General features: G+C 52.8%; 6 protein-coding genes across 6 annotated transcripts; 4 read left to right on the forward strand and 2 right to left on the reverse strand.

Moving 5' to 3' along the window:
• Nucleotides 1-62: 62 nt before the first annotated feature.
• Nucleotides 63-3,146, forward strand: REB1 (RNA polymerase I enhancer binding protein). Its single transcript, XM_018277883.2, has one exon. It carries the CDS (start codon nucleotides 165-167, stop codon nucleotides 2,736-2,738), a length of 2,574 nt encoding a protein of 857 aa, XP_018127033.2. The 5' UTR covers nucleotides 63-164; the 3' UTR covers nucleotides 2,739-3,146.
• VE01_08461 (uncharacterized protein) lies at nucleotides 3,069-4,307 on the reverse strand. Its single transcript, XM_018277884.2, has 3 exons — nucleotides 3,949-4,307; nucleotides 3,741-3,861; nucleotides 3,069-3,683 (listed from the first exon to the last, which is right to left on the reverse strand). Exons 1-3 carry the CDS (start codon nucleotides 4,239-4,241, stop codon nucleotides 3,408-3,410), a joined length of 690 nt encoding a protein of 229 aa, XP_018127032.1. The 5' UTR covers nucleotides 4,242-4,307; the 3' UTR covers nucleotides 3,069-3,407.
• A 377-nt stretch (nucleotides 4,308-4,684) lies between these two features.
• VE01_08462 (uncharacterized protein) lies at nucleotides 4,685-5,581 on the forward strand. The gene is made up of 6 exons (XM_059463966.1): nucleotides 4,685-4,944; nucleotides 5,011-5,028; nucleotides 5,087-5,167; nucleotides 5,220-5,268; nucleotides 5,323-5,361; nucleotides 5,415-5,581. Exons 1-6 carry the CDS (start codon nucleotides 4,732-4,734, stop codon nucleotides 5,420-5,422), a joined length of 408 nt encoding a protein of 135 aa, XP_059319401.1. The 5' UTR covers nucleotides 4,685-4,731; the 3' UTR covers nucleotides 5,423-5,581.
• A 168-nt stretch (nucleotides 5,582-5,749) lies between these two features.
• Nucleotides 5,750-7,637, forward strand: VPS74 (PtdIns4P sensor). The gene is made up of 4 exons (XM_018277886.2): nucleotides 5,750-6,259; nucleotides 6,322-6,568; nucleotides 6,630-7,087; nucleotides 7,153-7,637. The coding sequence occupies exons 1-4, from the start codon at nucleotides 5,993-5,995 to the stop codon at nucleotides 7,240-7,242; spliced, it is 1,062 nt and encodes a 353-aa protein (XP_018127030.1). The 5' UTR covers nucleotides 5,750-5,992; the 3' UTR covers nucleotides 7,243-7,637.
• Nucleotides 7,632-9,636, reverse strand: VE01_08464 (uncharacterized protein). Its single transcript, XM_018277887.2, has 3 exons — nucleotides 9,455-9,636; nucleotides 9,295-9,378; nucleotides 7,632-9,233 (listed from the first exon to the last, which is right to left on the reverse strand). The coding sequence occupies exons 1-3, from the start codon at nucleotides 9,473-9,475 to the stop codon at nucleotides 7,740-7,742; spliced, it is 1,599 nt and encodes a 532-aa protein (XP_018127082.1). The 5' UTR covers nucleotides 9,476-9,636; the 3' UTR covers nucleotides 7,632-7,739.
• A 136-nt stretch (nucleotides 9,637-9,772) lies between these two features.
• VE01_08465 (uncharacterized protein) lies at nucleotides 9,773-11,649 on the forward strand (the record flags this gene model as incomplete). Its single annotated transcript, XM_018277888.2, has 2 exons — nucleotides 9,773-10,171; nucleotides 10,220-11,649. The coding sequence occupies exons 1-2, from the start codon at nucleotides 10,033-10,035 to the stop codon at nucleotides 11,647-11,649; spliced, it is 1,569 nt and encodes a 522-aa protein (XP_018127029.1). The 5' UTR covers nucleotides 9,773-10,032.
• Nucleotides 11,650-17,166: the final 5,517 nt, after the last annotated feature.

Here is a 17,166-nt window from a genome sequence, read left to right on the forward strand (position 1 = left end):
CTAGTAGGATGAGTGGTCCACCCCATGATTTGCTCCCGCATGAATTTTGAAACCCCTGTTATCTCGAACTTTTAGTTCTAGAGCTGAGCTTTCCGACTACCGCCACTTGCGCCACAAGCTTCACCTCAGCGCCTGCACTCTCGCTGCCAACAGCACAAACATTGATGGGGCAGGAGTCAAGTCAGGTCCAAAGAATAGAAGAGGACTCTTCAAGCATGGACGGCAATTCGAGCACCCGCGGCGGGGTTGAGGGCGACTATCCTCTTCCCGCCCTTCCACCGAGTCGCGAGGCGCGTGAGGAGACGATCAATAGCTCAGCGCAACGAAAGTGGAAGATGAGCAATGGAATATCAGAGGATGGCGCCGCGGATCGAAGCGATAGCGCGCGACGCGCCGACAAGAAACTCAAAAAAATGAAGAAGAAGAAAGACAAGGCCGGGAATGGGGGGAATAGTGAAGGGAAAGATAACGATCCCACATCGTCCGTGAAACAGAAGAGGAAGAAGAATCGAATGAGCGACGGAGTTGCGCGACAATCTCTTGGGGGGGCTTCGTCGCAGTCTGCGCCATTGCGCTCAGCTGCGTCGGTTCTACTGCCACGTTCAGATGCTGTGGATAGAGTGCCTGAATCTTCACACCCAACAGCAGATGCGCCTTCGAGCTCTACGGCATCGAAAAAGAAGAAGAACAAGTCAAAGAACAAGCGTAACAGTATACAGGCAGTCGCCGCTGCAGTTGGGGGTGACGGTGGTGGCAGCAGCACTGGTCCCAAAGCGGCCGATGCTGAGCCCCTTGCGAAGGACAATGTTCCTGAACCAGCTCCTACGAGCTCTTGGGCAGCAGTTAATGTGCCGTCCAGTGCCACTAAAACTGGAAAGACCCACGACGATGTCAACATGGCAAATGGGCAAAGCAATCACAAGCAGGCGGAGGAGCCAACTGCGGGGGAAACCGAATCAAACTCTCCCGAGAAACAAACGGATGCCAGTGCTACCAAACCTAAGAGCTCGCAAATCCACCCCATCGAGGAAATGGATCTTGATCCAACTCAATCTCAGAACACGCCTGCAGACCCCGTCGAAGATCCAATGGACCTGGTCGTAGCCGAACCTCAGAATGCGAAGGCCGGCCCTGCCGACAATTCCGGAGACAGTCGAGAAATACTGGAGGTCGCCAATAAAGAGGTGCCGCAAATCGGTGTTTATGCTGGCGGTGAAGAACCAACCAGCACGACTCGCAGACGTAAACGCCGTCTCCCTGTCGACGACGATCCTATCGAGACGCCTTCTAAGAGATCTAAGAAGTCACTCAAAGCCAAATCTCCAGTAACGAAGGGCCAGAAGACAAAAGCCGCACCAAAATCACCTGCGAGCTCCGCGGCAGCTCCTCGAACTCCGACACGCGCAGCTGCCGCAGCTGATGGCAAGCCAGCCCCCAGGATGACTGATGACGACCTCGCCGTTATCAAGAACCAACTTCTCAAGTACCGCGAGATGAACGACATCAACGAACTAGAGCAGAACCGCTTAATCCATGGCAAGGCCACCGACAGCCGCAACCTGTTCAACATGGTCTGCGAGGAATTCCCAGACCGGGATCGTTGGTCTTTGATCAAGTTCTGCCGCCGGAAATTCCACAACTTCACGGCGCGCGGGAAGTGGTCGGCGGAGGACGATGAGGATCTCAGGGAGGCGCATAGGCAGATGCCGAATCGCTGGACGCAGATTGGCCAAAGGCTCAACAGACATCCAGAGGACTGTCGTGATCGCTGGAGGAACTACCTTATTTGCGGTGATAACATGATTACTGTATACTGGGACGACGACGAGGTGCAGCAACTACGTGATGCAGTCGCAGCTTGCGTGTCACACCTTCGGGAGATGAGGCAGCTGGGCGTGATAGAGTCTAGCCCCAACGACGATGAAGCGGATGACATCGAGCTCGTGGATTGGCAACAGGTCAGCGAGAAGATGGGCCGCACGAGGAGTCGCCTGCAGTGTCGCCAGAAATGGAGGCGGATGCATGAGAGCGATGATAAGTTTGACACCACGCCGCGCAAGGTGGCTCCGAACTGGCGCGACAAGCTCGCTCGCAAGGAGACGCAGCAGATGGACTTGGATGATAAGTTGGTCATTCTGCGCAGTATCAAGGAGTCGCAGGTGCAAAGGGAGGGGAAGATCAATTGGAAGACGGTTGGCGACGAGGAATTCCAAGGGCGCTTTGCTGTCAGAACACTCAAGTTGGCGCTTACGACGCTCAAGAGTACGGTTCCAGATGCACAATCCCATAAGCTGCAAGAAATTGTTGAGATACTCTTGGAGAAGCTGGGATCTGCAAACGGCCGGGACCCTACCGCGAAATCGTTCAGGGAATCTACAGGAACTAAAAATACGAAGAATAAGTATATCAGCGCGGAAACTATCAACTCCGAAGATGACGAAGAATCCGACGGCGACGCTAGAGAACAAATAAGGCAGGGGTTGCCAAAACTGAAGGACACAAACCGCTCGCCGAAGAAGCTCAGCGATCGTATGGCGCGTAGGTCCGAGAGCGTGGATTCGGTTGGCAATGCTATCCCTTCTGGTGGGCCGGAGGTACCGGAGAGCGAGTATGATGAACCGGCTGCGCCGAAGACGAATGGGGCTCATAAATCTACGAAGGCGGGCTCGGACTCGGATTCTGATGACTCGGATTTGGATGAAGAGATACCTGCGAGACGGGCTTCGATTTCACTCTGATCGGTATCGACTGCGTTGTCCGCCTCTCACTCTATAAATCCGAATACTCGGATAGTTGTCTCCATCTTCCATTATTGTACGACGGCAGGCAATTTTGGGTGTGAGGAACGAGTATTGGAGTGGAGTGTATGATTTCATGTCTTGTATTTACTTTTCGCTAAACTGCTCTGCTGGAGTGGTATGTTTGTGGGCGTCTCTGGGGTTATGACACTTCATGTTGATTCATTCGGTATGGGGAAGGAGAGACCCAAACTCGGGTTCAGGTGTTGGGGGTTAGGTGCAGAGATAGATTATTCAGTGACGATATCCAAGATTTCAAGACAAATCATCTAGCTGTGAGATGTGCTATATTTGCTATTGTTTGTTGGCTTTGAACCTACCTCGCTTTTGAACGAAGATATCCAAAATGGACCATAGATGACCTCTGCCACTTTCACATAGCCAATAATTAAGCAGCCACGGGCTTCCAACATCTACATTGGGCAGTCTTCACGTTCAATGTTGCCAAGTAAGATAAAAGTGTTCGCTGCCGTCACCAAGTAACAAATGAAACTCTACTACATTCGGTATGTAATTCCTTCCTCAACAACCACCATTTATATACAAGCAACGCCCATTCTCCCTCCTCCGCACGCAATTCGCTCCAAATTTCTTCTTTTTCTGCTCCGTTTATCTGTAAGGTGCATCCGCCCGTGCCGCAGCCGCCATCTCGGTCTCCCACTTATCTCCATTCGCCAACAGCTTCTCCTTGTTGTACAGCAGCTCCTCCCTCGTCTCGGTGGCGTACTCGGCGTTCGGCGACTCGACAATGGCGTCGACGGGGCACGACTCCTGGCAGAAGCCGCAGTAGATGCACTTCGTCATGTCGATGTCGTAGCGGGTCGTGCGGCGGGAACCATCCTCACGCTCCTCGGCTTCGATGGTGATGGCTTGGGCGGGGCAGATCTGGGGGAAGTCAATCAGTATAGTTCATATAGCTATGAAACGGATTGAGGGACGTACAGCTTCGCACAGCTTGCATGCAATACATCTCTCCTCACCACTCGGGTAACGTCTCAGGGCGTGCTCTCCACGGAACCTCGGTGAGATTGGTCCCTTCTCGAAAGGGTAGTAAATCGTATATCTACACCCGACATGATCAGTATTCGCTCTCCCAATCCACCTCATGCCCATCTGCGTCCCCAATGGCAACCTCGGGAGTTGAACTTACGGCGGTCTGAAAAACTGCTCCAGCACCACATACATGCCCCGCGCCATCTCGGTGAGCAGGAAAAACTGACCCGCCTGATCGAGGGCCGAGGTCTTGCTCTCGTTCCATCGCTCCGGGCGCGCGAGTCTGAATTTCGACGGCGGAGGGCCGGTGGGGGTAGCGTAGCGGGCTGGGGCGGTTGAGAAGGCCGCGGCGGCTTGGATCCAGGGCGAGGGAGCAGAGGTGCGCGAGGCGCGGAGGAGGAGCTGCGCGGATGGCCGGCAAAGCATTGTGAGCGGCTTTGTGGATGCCATTGTGCTTGCGGGGGGAGGGGGGAGGGATGGGGGCGTGGACGTGTAGCTGTGCTGCGAGGTTCGTCAAATTCGCGAAGTTGGATGCTGGTGATGTCTAATCCCAGAACGGGTGTGGTTTGATTGGTTGAATTGGTTAGTGGGCTGAGTGTCACGTGGTTTCATGTTATGGGTGCACCATCTCTCTACCCTTAACCCTTAAAATCGACGAGACATTGAGGTATTTCGATACATTTCATGTATAATGGTGGATGGATAGGTTATCTATACTGTAACTATAATAATTCGTGTTTACTTAATGAAAATTACAGTTATTATAGAGACAGTTAACGAAGGCTTCCTGACCCTCAATCTTTAAGGAGACAATTAAATTACCACGTGATCTCCCACTAGCGCGTGCTAGTGACAGAGCCCATTGAAGCTCGTCGAACATTCCGAGCCGACACCATTGACCAACTCAAGATCTCCATCTCCGTCATCTACATCCTCCAAAATGTTCCGCACAGTTCTCCTCAAATCGGCACGCAGTGCTGCCAGCCAAGCTGTCCGTAGAGCCGGCCCAATTACCCGTCCTGCGTCGGCTATCCCAACTTTCCAGTACGCCCCGTCGGTATTCAACGCCGCGAGATGCTACTCCGCTGCCGCCGGGCTTGCCAAGCCAGAGGTTGAGGGAAGAATCGTTGATCTGTTAAAGAACTTCGACAAAGTGAGTGCTCCTGAGCTTGGGGTTATCCCGGAAAAGTTGTTGTTCGTTGCTAACCAGCTCTTCAAGGTCACCGACCCTTCTAAGGTACATTCGATATCCAAGCCTCGTTTTTTTTCTGCGCATCAACTCACAATATATATAGCTCACCGCTACCTCCCACTTCAACAACGATCTTGGTTTGGACAGCTTGGACACGGTTGAGGTTGTGATGGCAATTGAGGAGGTCGGCAAATTTTGACTCAACCCGAGACTGGCCCGATATTAACGGAAACTAGGAGTTCAGCATCGAGATCCCAGACAAGGACGCGGACGCCATCCACAGCGGTATGTGAACGAATAGGGGGCGCGATTGATGATGCAGGACTGACAACAGAATAGTGGACAAGGCCGTTGAGTACATCCTTGCGCAGCCAGATGGTTAGTCAAACTTCACGATGCTCTACTTCTACATCAACTAACTCGAATTGCAGCTCACTGATCGTTGAACCATACTGGTGGAGGATAATGTTGGGAAACGGGGAGGGGTGTCCGATGCGCCTCCGGGCGCGTCGCTGTATATTTTTGACATGCCCATAATAGCATGTTGAATGATACTTTGTAAAACTGTTCTTTAGACGAAATCCTGCTCAAACTGCTACCCGTACTCCCTGCTATCAATAATGTGATTCCTTGCGTGATTATAAACAATAATATCACCAGGGAATATTTTTTGGTCTGTCGATGGCGCCCAAAGTGGTTAAGCGAACATGGGCTGTATCAGTGAACCTTTCTTGAAGTGTTACCTAGGGTCCTGCATTGTAAGGTCACCGAATATTATCGCCCCCCCCACCGTCCTCACCATTGGAGCCCAATCCATCTCTACAACCCCAAGCATTGGTCATTGAAGTCGTACAAACTCGAGCATTGCCATCTGGACTGGTTTAACAGCACCATCGTCGTGTACGGGAGCTAGAGTCGGGCAACTTCCGCATATGACAGCAGCTCACCTCCTGCCCCTGTCCTCCTCGACCGCAACTCCTCGATAATTTTCACTCCAACACACACAACAATGTCATCCGGTTTGACGCGACGGAGGGGCGGCGGCGGAGGCACGGCAAGCGGCGATAACGACGAGAACAGCTCGAGCCGCGTTGCATCGCCGGTGCCCAAAGCCGGATCCTCGAGGGACCAGCCAGAAACGTCGTACGAGAGCGGCGAGAATGGACACAAGATTGCGTTTGATCCGCGGGACATGAATGAGAGCGCGGAGAGGAGTAAACAGCCGAAGTTGACTATGATGGAAGAGGTTCTCCTGTTGGGCCTCAAGGATAAGCAGGTAATGCGATACCGGGAGCGCACCAAGGCGGACGAACTCCTACTGACAATTTTGGGTTACAGGGCTATTTGTCCTTCTGGAACGATAACATATCATATGCGCTTCGAGGATGTATTGTCATCGAGCTGGCTTTCAGAGGTCGTGTGAGCATGCAGAAGGACTCCTCAAGGAGAAGATTTCCTCTGGCAGACCGGATTATCGAAGTTATAGACGACACACTTACTGGAGAAGTCTTGCTGGACGAGGCGCTCAAGATGATGAAATCGAGCGAAAAGATGAGCGTCAGCTCGTGGATTGACCTGATGAGCGGTATGTTCTACCAGCGACACCAACAGTTAACTATTTTTTGCTAAGACAAAGGCTTCTGCAGGCGAAACCTGGAATTTGATGAAGATAGGCTACCAGCTGAAGCAAGTCCGCGAGAGGTTGCTGAAGGGACTTGTCGACAAGGGAATCCTACGAACCGAGAAGAAGAACTTCCTCCTCTTCGATATGGCCACACACCCCGTCGCCGACGGCGGACCGAAAGAAGAGATAAGGCGACGCGTCCGAAACGTCCTCACACAGCGAACCGTGGTACTACCGGCGAGCCAATGGCTCCCAGAGAACCTCGAGTTCAGAAATATCCGCACCATCTCCATGGTCTGCGCCGCCTACGCAGCCAACGTCCTCGAGAACGCCTTGGCGTCCCTTGGCCACGAGGCCAGGGAACGGGCCTTCGCGCAAGTGGACGAGCTCTTGGCGGAATACAGCCAGTGGCCCTTTGGAAAGCGCGCGGGAGCTACAAACGGAGGCGTGGGAGCCAACTTGAACCAAGTCGTACAGGATGTAAGTCTTTTTGTCTCAGAGATATTTTTAACTTTCCAAGGGTCCCCTCTAATAACCCCTGGCAGGAAATCAACGAAGGGAAGGATAAGGAACTCCAGCTCGAGGTCGTCGCCGCGTGTCTCAGCGTCTTCACCCGGCTCGATTCTCTCCTCTAGAGGACCGATCGATTTGTCCTTTTTTGTGCCAGACATATCTCCCCCACGCTCACTCCTCAGCTCGGTCCTACTACGACTAATGGAAAGTTTCTTGTCTCTCGCAGCGATTTTTGTTTTGTCGGAAATGGTTTGGAGAAAAACATTATAGGTTTCGGTACACATTAGGCAGCGGGGGGATGGGGCAAAGGGCGTGCCGCTTCTCCTGGCCGCGACTGGGAGGGAGAAGAGTACTATTTTCCTTTTCGATGTGTATACCTAGGTAGCCAGCTTGAGTGTTGCTTTCTGCGACCTGGCGTTAGACAACTATTATGATGACCTAATGTGGTTTACCAGTTCATTGTAGTGACCATGTCGGAGCCTTAATTATTGCATGCAGTTGCACATATTCACTCAATCATAAAAAATAATTTGACGATTCACACTTCTTGATTCATCACTATGCCCATAAACTCCATAATATCCCTACCGGTATCCCATCACCTACTTACAAACCCACATCACCTCTTCTTCGTGGTAAAGCTCCCCTCAAACCCCGGTCTCGACTTCGGCTTCGCACCACCCTTCTTCGCCCCCGGCTTTCCACCCTTCTTCCCCTTCACACCCTTAGAATCCTTCCTCTTCTGCAGATTCTCCTCCCTCTTCTTCTGCCTAATCGCCTGACTCTTAGCAACACCCTCCTTCCTCTCGCCCCACTCCTTCTCGCTCTTCTTCTTCGCCTTCTCCCTGCGCTTCAGCGTCTTCTTGAGCAGACTTCCATCATCGCGGACCTTCTCGCCGTGTGCATGCCTCTTTGCTGCAAGCCACATGTCCTTCTCCTCGATGTCGGCGCGCTTGCCATCGTCAAGCCCCGCGAGGCGGAGGCGCTTGTTCTCTGCCGCCTGCAGCGCCGTCGCCGGGTCCTGAGGTCCGCGCTTCTTCGGTGCACTCATCAGCGTCGACAGATCGTCAGTCAGCTGCTGGCCGTCCGCGAAAGCCACACGGCCGAACGAGAAGTTGTTCACCTCGGCGGTGTGGATGGCCGGGCTCATGATGCCGCTAGCGGGGGAGTCGCGGACGGAGGCAAGGGCTTCCTCGCGGCGGGCGTCTTCCTCGGCGCGGGCTTGGTTGCGAAGCTCCTTCTTGTGTGCGCGCCGTTGCTCTTCCTTCTTGCGGCGGGACTCCATGAGTTCTTGTCTGTTGCGGGCGGGGGCGCCGTTGGGGCCGTCGGCTTTGCGGGCCGCGCGGAGGGCTTCGATGCGTGCTGCGAGGCGGGCTTTGAGGAGGTCGGGGTCGGTGGGGAGTTTGATGTGTTTCGGGGCTTTGGTGGGGGGAACGACGGAGGAGGTGGAGGTGGAGGTGGAGTTGGTGGATGGCTTGTCGGTGGTGTCGAAGGTGGGTGATTGAGGGGTGGAGGTTGAGGAAACGGTGGGTTGTGGCGAGGTCTCTTTCTCTGCGTCTACTTCATCGGCGATTCCGTCCATCTCGATATCTTGCATTTCATCTCCTCCTGTGGTAGTCTCGTCTCCCTCCACAGTCTCGTCGGCGACCTCGTCCTCCGCTACAATCCCTTCGACGTCTATCTCAGCATCATCGTCTCTGAGGTCGACTTTTTGTTCAGCTACCTTTGCTTTCTTCGCCTTTTGCTTCTCAGCCTTCTTGGTGGCCTTCTCCTTCTTCAGAGCCACTTTCGCCTTCTTCGCCTCTATCCTGGCCTGCTTTGCTGCCTCGGCATCGTCTGCTGGTGCCTTTGCTGTGCCATTAGGTTTCTTATCTTCCTTGTCCTGCACCTTTTGTTTCTTGTTCTTGGCATCTGCCTGCTTAAGACCCTGCCTTGGCAACTCTTTCTCGACGCCCTCGATATCAGAGCCTTCCTCCTCAAGTTGTTCGAGCTTTCGCTTCTTAGCCCGTTCGTCCATGACGTCCTTTGCGCTCTTTGCAGAATCCGGATCTAACTTTGCGCGCCTGGCAGCGGCGGCTTCTTCTTTAGTCTGCTTCTTCTTCTTCCATTGGTCCTGTAGTTTGGTCTTAGACGAGGTTCGGATTGCGAGAAAGTTTGCGGAGAATTTGACATACGCTATTATCTTCCCCGTAGTAGTACTTTGCGGGAATCAGAGAGAGCAATCCGTCGAATGCTTTGGCGTGGTCACGCAGGCGATCCTATATTGCGACACAATCATCAGAACCCCGAAACTTTTTGGTTTGAAAAAAATGGCGGGGAAAAGCGAGTACAAACCTGCAATGAGCTATCTGCCATGTCAAAAACTGTGAAATCGCTGTTGGAATGGGCAAATATCAAAAGAATTGTCGGTCCCAGCAAGATCTTCCTCGATTAACAAAAGTTTCGAGTAAGGTTGCAGTTGGGTGATGCCGTTTTCCGTCCGCTCGTGCAGCGTTCTTCACCGATAAACTAAACTGATCTCGAATTTCGTTAGTGCGCCCGCCAAAATATTTCACTCCGCTATATTGTGGCCTTATATTTGAGGCATGCCAACACAACAGGCCCCCAAACCTGTTGTTAGTTGGTTTAGTATGCTCAGCCTCAAGCTGTGCGTCGACATTGTCCAACTTTAGATCTGGCATACTCTGTAAAAATATATATTTCTTCTCTTTATTCCCTTTGTTGCATTTGTAGATCACTTTTTGATCAGCGACGAGTTTTCGATTTTAGAATCACAAATTACGGCATTTTTTAAGAGCGGTTTTGTTTATTTATTTATCACAAAACGGTACCGAAAATCGGGGACTGGCACGACGACTGAAGCTGTTTTCACCACAACACCTACGAAAACACTCATATAGCAAACCTCCAGGATGCATCCGCCTGTAGAGGCACAGTCCCTCTCATCTCTCCTCCAAATTGCCTCCAACCCGCCCCGCTACCCCCGAAACCCCTCAGAGCCAAAACGTGACCCTCTGGTCTTATACATAGCACGTGTCCCTGGCAGTCAAGGTACCCCCCTCAGTCTTCTTCCATAAAACCCTACTAACACTCTCGCAGATGTCATTCTCACGCCCCTCAAGCCAGACCTGAAGAACCTCAAGGAGCTCGACGTCGCTTCCTGCCTGTATTACCTTCACCGCAACGTCCCCTCTGACGCGGCCCTGGTTGTCGACCTCTCCACTCACCCCGTGCACCCCCCAACGCCGCATATCGCGCGGAAACCCCTTCCAAAGTCTTCCGCACCCATCACCACCGATCTTGCAGCACCACCCCCACCCGATGCCGCCATCCCAACTGTCAGTCCCCTCGACCCGCCACATCCCTCCTCGCCCCCTCCCAAGCCCCCGCGCCGCCCACTAAACGACCCGATATCCGCCCTCCCTCTCAAGCCCCCACCATTAGCACCACCCCGCCGCCCTCTTGGACCGCGCCCACGCTCGCTGGCTACTCCAGCCGCCGTCCCAGCCACGGAGGGACAGGAAAACGCGCCTCTCCTCCCACCGCGGCCATACCCAGAAGCAACCACGCCAACAGCAGCAGCTACCTCCCAAGCTCGCGGCCGGGCAGATGCCCTCTTCCCCACCAACCCAACTTCACCCAACAACCACTCACCCACGCACCTCAAGGCAACAGAGCCCTACACCATAACCCTCATCCGGCGCGACCCCCCCACAGGTGCACAATGGACCATCGGCTCCCTCCTTATCTCCCCCCGCTCCACCCCCTCAGTGGTAGTCACCCTCACCACACCCGGGTACACCACTTTCAGCAGCCCTCCCGGGGACTTCAAACGGGAGATCAACACCGATAAACCCGTGACAGCTGTGCGACGCCGCGGGCACCGGCGAGGCCACTCTGCATTCTCCACCCACTCCTCCGATCAGGCCCCAATACCGCAACCCAAAGATGCACAAGCCTACACTTTTCCCTCCCCATGGTCAACACCCTGCACTTTCGCTACTGCGCCGTCGGGTCGCGCGCTGAGGTGCACACACGAGCTCCCCGCTGTAGACGCGGAGGGCGAGCCGACAGTGGAGGGTGTGGTTGTGAGTGAACTGCGGTATAACACCCCTACTACCTCTCTATTTGGGCTTGCTCGGCCGAAACACAGACACGGCGACAGGCATGGGGAAAGGGGGAGCAGGATACCCGGAACGCTACCAGGGGCGTTGCCATTGCCACGACCGCAGTCACGTGCCAGGCCGAAGAGTGCACCTTCATCACCACTGCACGCGCCGTCGAATTATCTAGCTCACGAGAGCTCTTGGACGGGTGATGAGGATGGCGGGGATAGGGATAGCGGAGCGGATTTGTCGTTGGGAAGAGAGAAAGCGGGGGGTGGGAGGGCGGGGGGGAGAGCGAAGTTGGGGAAGTTGATTGTGTTTGGGGATGGGATTAAGATGTTGGATCTTTTGGTGGCGGGGAATATGGGGGTTTGGTATGAGGGGTGGGGGGATAAGGGGAGTGGTGAGGGGGAGGGGAATTGAGTATGGTGGGTGGTATGGGTGAGCGAGGTGGCTATTTGTATGCATATCAGCGAGAAATACAGAGGCATTCCCAGCGTTCCGTGTCGTCTTTATAAAAGAGACGTTTCAAACATTATTACTCCACGCATCGAACCACATTCTGACATCCTACTTCTTCTAGTCATGGAATGTTCTAAATACAAGCAGCTTGCTGGGCTGGCTAATACGTGACTGTTGTGCTGGCCTAGAGGGGAACTGTACGCCTTCTCACCACCGTTATATCCCTCGTTACCACCAGCCCCTGTAGTCATTCCATCTTTGCTGTCGCTGCGCTGTTGTCACCGTACGGGCTGAAAAGCATCACCAAGGAGAAGCCGTATAGTTAAATTCACGTACTGTCTGCAGATCGGAATCTCGTCGAGATCTAGTTATATCAGGCAGTATCTCATGGTAAAGCGGTCGAAACATCTCAACATCGCGTCGCCCCTCATCGATATGGGCTCCTATACTAGCAAGCAGATAAACAGATACTAGAAACCCTCGCGCATAGCTGCTACTCACAGCTCCACTCACGAGACAGCGACACAGGCTCTTACGCTCAATTGTATTGTGTTGTGGAATTTGTTTCTCATAAACGCTCTGGATACGTTGGGGGATTTATAGTAGGTGAGTGGGCACATGGGAGGTACTGCTACGATGCGGGAGTAGGAAGGGGGTTTTGGTGTCGTAAGGGACGATGGGGGGGATCGGGTGGTTTCTTCACTGTATCGATGAGTTCGTCCAATGATTGCTCAAAAGCTACACTATACCCGAGGAGTCGAGCATCGGACGTTTCCTCCTTTTGATAGTGCGTGGTTGATAGGAAAGGTCGAAGATGGCGGCAATAAAGGCTGCTGAATGAGCTATGAGCCACTTTGTCCCAAGGTGAAAGGGGTAGTTGGGATGATAGAGGTGTGCATATAGATCAAGAACTACAGAGATACCCTGCCGTCTCTTTTACGCTCATCCAAAAGGCTTAAATACCATCTATTCCACACATCACACCAGCAAGCATCCACCAGGCAAGCTGTCCGGCCTATTGATGACAACAATGCGAAGAAGCCGTGCTCATACCGTGTACAGCAATGCCTAGAAGGGAAGATGGCAATTCGGGACCGTGGAAATCTCCAACCCAGTTACGAGAGCTGCTGTCACCGTTGCTTGTCACCGCTAGACTGCTGTCACCGACGCCTTGGTGTCACCACCCTTCTCCCATCGACTAGCTGGGAACAGAGACCACAACTCATCACGCACAACTACTGCTCGCACCACCTCCTCTTTTGGCGAGAGACAGAGCAGCGGAAATCACTTGGATAGTAACATTCTCCTCTTTGTGGTTTATGTCCCGTTTACACGCTGAAAGGAGGTGTTTATATACCCACCGGCGAGCTAAGTGATACCCTTTCCCCCTTTCCACTTCCCACCGGACACGTGGAGGGGATATCAGATCATATATATCACACCGCGCCCCTTCTAACCTACCCCCGCACTTCTCATCAACTATCAATCCTCTATATCCCACCCCACCTTCCTCTCATCACCCCCGCCAGCTTGCCTTCCCAGAAAGATAGTTTGATCAACCTCCGTCCAATCCAACCAAATAAGTCAGCTATAGAAAAATGCAGCACTAGGTATGTTTCATGCCAACGACAGGGTCATAATATCCTGCTCCCCGAGAATGTTCTCTCCTAATATCTCTATCTCGAACTTAGAAATCTCAGACTGAGGCTCTATTACCGTCTAGGAGAGGCCATGGACGCGAGAATCACACGTCTGATCCTTAAAGACGACGAAACATATTCACAAGCTGACGAGACAAAACATTTGCATTGGAACAGGAGGCGGATGCCGCCGCGAACGAGCTGAAGACGTTAAGGGGGAAATTTGACGCCACTGACTTGTTTTGGAACCACGCCAACGCGCAGAGGCTTGGTGTGTGATTGAGAGTGATGGTGGCGCTGTCACCACCGTTACCCTCTCACCGTCCCTGAAATCTCGTCATCGCCTTGCTCCTATCACCACCACCGCCGCCTACCGCACCGTCGCTCTTGCCGCTGTAACTATTGTCACGCATTCGGGTAGAGGCCGTTGCGCTCTGGGGAGATGACGATCGTATTTTCTATCTGCTGCCGGAGCTTAGGCCATAATGATGCCAGCTCCCCAATCTCGTTTTTGATAACTAAGCAAATATCACACACTATGAACACCCCATCCTCAGCTAGCCATCCATACTCCCTCCACCCCCATCAGCAACTACTCGCATCCCACCACCCCAGACAGCGCAATACACACCAATGAAAGGACGTATTTTTTCACGTTTCTGTTTATATTTACTAAAGGGGTGGTTTGGGGTGTAATATATTCCACCCCCCTTTATCCCCCATCCCCTTTTCCGCCTCTCTCTTTATAGCCCGCGAGTCACTTAACGTATCTACTTCTCAGAAATGCGCGTTTCTGTATACCACAACGTCCCCATCCTGAGTGGTAATTCACAATCACCTTCACTCTCCATATAAACCCCTAGTTGATGAAGATTAAAATGCTATTAACTCGTCTCATTGACTGAAAACAAACATCGCTATTGAAGAAGTCACAATACAGCATGTCATCCCCCCCTTTCTACTTCAACCAGAACCGCATATCATCATCTTGAATTGCCAACCCCTCTCGTCACCGTGCTTTGCTGCTGTCAACCCCCCTTTCACCACCGGTTCTCCTCTCACCCTCCACATATCAACAACCCATCTAACCCACAACCCCTCCCACGTAGTTGCCGCAGACTCTCCCTTCAGACCGCACCACAGACACCATTACTTTTCGATCATCTCGTTTTTTTCCTGCTTGTGATTACTGACCGAGGGTTGGCAGGTGGGGTATATATATTATATTAGGCAGGGTGTAAAGGAGGTGACGAGTTGTTGTTATCAAGATACTTTAAGAACATATAGAGTAATCAGGGGGCATTAGTGTGCATCCTGCCAGCACAGCCCCGAGAGATAAACCACAATCCTCTCTCACTCTCTATATAAACCTCCCTTGTCGAGACTGTCAACCCGCCATCGGCAACTCCGAAGCAACTGGGAATCAATACAAGGGTGTCGTCGAAGAAATCTCAACGCAAGGTATCAAATACCCCATCACCCTAGCCAGCCCCTCGAATCATCTTTACTTGACTTCCCAAGCCCTCTCGTCACCGTGCTATGATGATGTCACTACCCATTCCCACCACCGGTTCTCTATCTCACCTCTCGTGTCTACAACCCATCTGGAGATATGCAGTCCACAACCCCTTCGCACAGACAGCGCTCACACCCCCGTCTCTCCAGACAGGGTTTTAATCGAAGTTGCATCTTCGTTTATTTGTCCGTTTGTGCTTACAGAGTGGGGCGGGCGGAGAGGGGTATATACTATAGGCCGCAGGGGATAAAGGCGATGAATATCCCCAATCCGCAATAGACTTGTGAGGTTTGACTTTGCATCTCTGGATCTCATCCTCCTTGTCCCCCCCTTTTTCCTCCCCACCCTCTCCCGGATGCTATCCCAAAACCCTTTCTCGCAAACTGTATAAACACACCGTTGTCTCAAAAGTTGAGGGGATCTTGGGCTATGGGCTAACATGAGTTTTCGAGTCGTCTCACCTCGAAATATTGGTTGGCTGCTGCGTTTTTGATTTTGAAAAACGTGGGAAGGTGGTGTGGATGGTGGATTTCTGTCCGAAGGAGGATATCTCGTCGTCATGCTACGCCGCTGTCACCACCACCCCGTCACCATCACCCACCATCCCGTCTCCGCAGCACCGCCCTCACCACCAGGAGCCATCCTCCCTGGAATCTGAACCAGTCAAACCAAGATCGCTATTTTTCTGGGCTTTGTCCTCCATCATGTTGGATGTACCTTTTTGTTTCGTCTACTGTGGGGCTTATATACTGTACGATGGAAAAGAATGAGGCGAGGAGATGAAATAACATCCCCATGGCCCCTGAAATACAACGCGGCAGAAGCGAGTGTTACTGTATCCACCTTATCCCCTCCCCTTTTGACAGGTAAGTCTACAACCCTCTCTCCCATCCCCTATAAAAGCGGTTGACTGAAGCTATCCAGACCCCCTCCGAATCACTACCACAAAAGCGAATTAAAACACTAGACGGGAGAATACATTCCTTCTCAGAGCGGTGCGCCGATCTTGGTTTTGGATTGTAATCAATCTTAGATTGTGAGTGCGTGCTGCTGCTGCTGTTGCTATTATCACCACTGCATCGCCATCGCCGCCGCATTTTCTTCTCACCATCCCTTCTAACCGCCTCGCCGCCCTCACTACCACTAGCACCCCATCCATTCAACCCCTCCCCTATCCCGATATGCATACCAAGACGCCCACCACAGATCCACATACACTCTCTTCCCGCCGCATCAGAAGCAATTTAAATATCGTATCATCTGTTAGATGGTATGCCGTGTGGTTGGTTGAGGGTTGAAGACGTTATTTATGCATGTAGCCGAGGTGAGTGATATCCCTTCCTTACCATGAGACTCAACGCAGACGGACGACCTCCTACCTCATCCTCGACTCTTGGACTATACCATGCCATAGAACCCGTCCCCCCCCGACCCCCACGCTCCCCCCAGCCCCCGCCTCCCGTCACACCTCATATAAACCCCCCCAGCACCCAGCACAACCCCCTATCAACCCATGCAACACATCGAGGTCTCGGATGAAGCTATCTGAGAGTGGATGAGTGCATCGCCGTCGGGGGTGAGCTGGGTGTGGGTTGGGCTATGTGGATGGGTAGGTTTGTCAACCCCCCTCCCCCAACTTCCCCCCCTTCCCCACCATCTCCCAAACCAACACACACAACCGGAACATCCCAAGCGCCACTTAGCAGAGGTAGGCGGTGATGGGTGCCTTATTAGCGTGGGCATAGAGGATTGACGAAACTGTCAACTACTATATAAAGCGTCTGATATCGGATAGATAGATGCCTCTGGGATAGATAAACGCCTCTCAGATGGACCAAGAAATAATATGCTTTATATCACATTTCTAGCTTCGACCTTCAAGATTCTACGAGGGGATTGAAGTTAGGTTTGGTTTCGATAGATATCTCGTCGTCGTGGTGTGTTGCTGTTGCTGTCACTGTCACTATCACGCTGCTGCCGCCACCACCACTCTCTCCGTCCCCGCGCTCTTGTCACTGCCATCACTACACTACTATCATCACCTACTACATCCACTCCCCCCCCCCCCCCTCTTCGCTAGGGAAAATCCCCCACAACCAAAGACCTTCACAAGTTGAAGGAGCACAGAGTAAATGTCTTGTTTCACTCCGCAGAGTAGAAGGCGGGGAGGAGAATACACCTGCCCCAGGCGAAGGAACAGAGATCCGCGCGGGAGGATTTATGCTGTCGTTGCTGCTGTTCACACCACCGCACTGTGGCCGCCGCTGCATCATCCTGTCACCGCCCACTCCCTCCCGCTGCCGTTTCCCCCCCACCACCACG

This window comes from Pseudogymnoascus verrucosus (assembly GCF_001662655.1).
Source record: "Pseudogymnoascus verrucosus strain UAMH 10579 unplaced genomic scaffold scaffold_50, whole genome shotgun sequence".
NCBI classification, from domain to species: Eukaryota; Fungi; Ascomycota; class Leotiomycetes; order Thelebolales; family Thelebolaceae; genus Pseudogymnoascus; species Pseudogymnoascus verrucosus.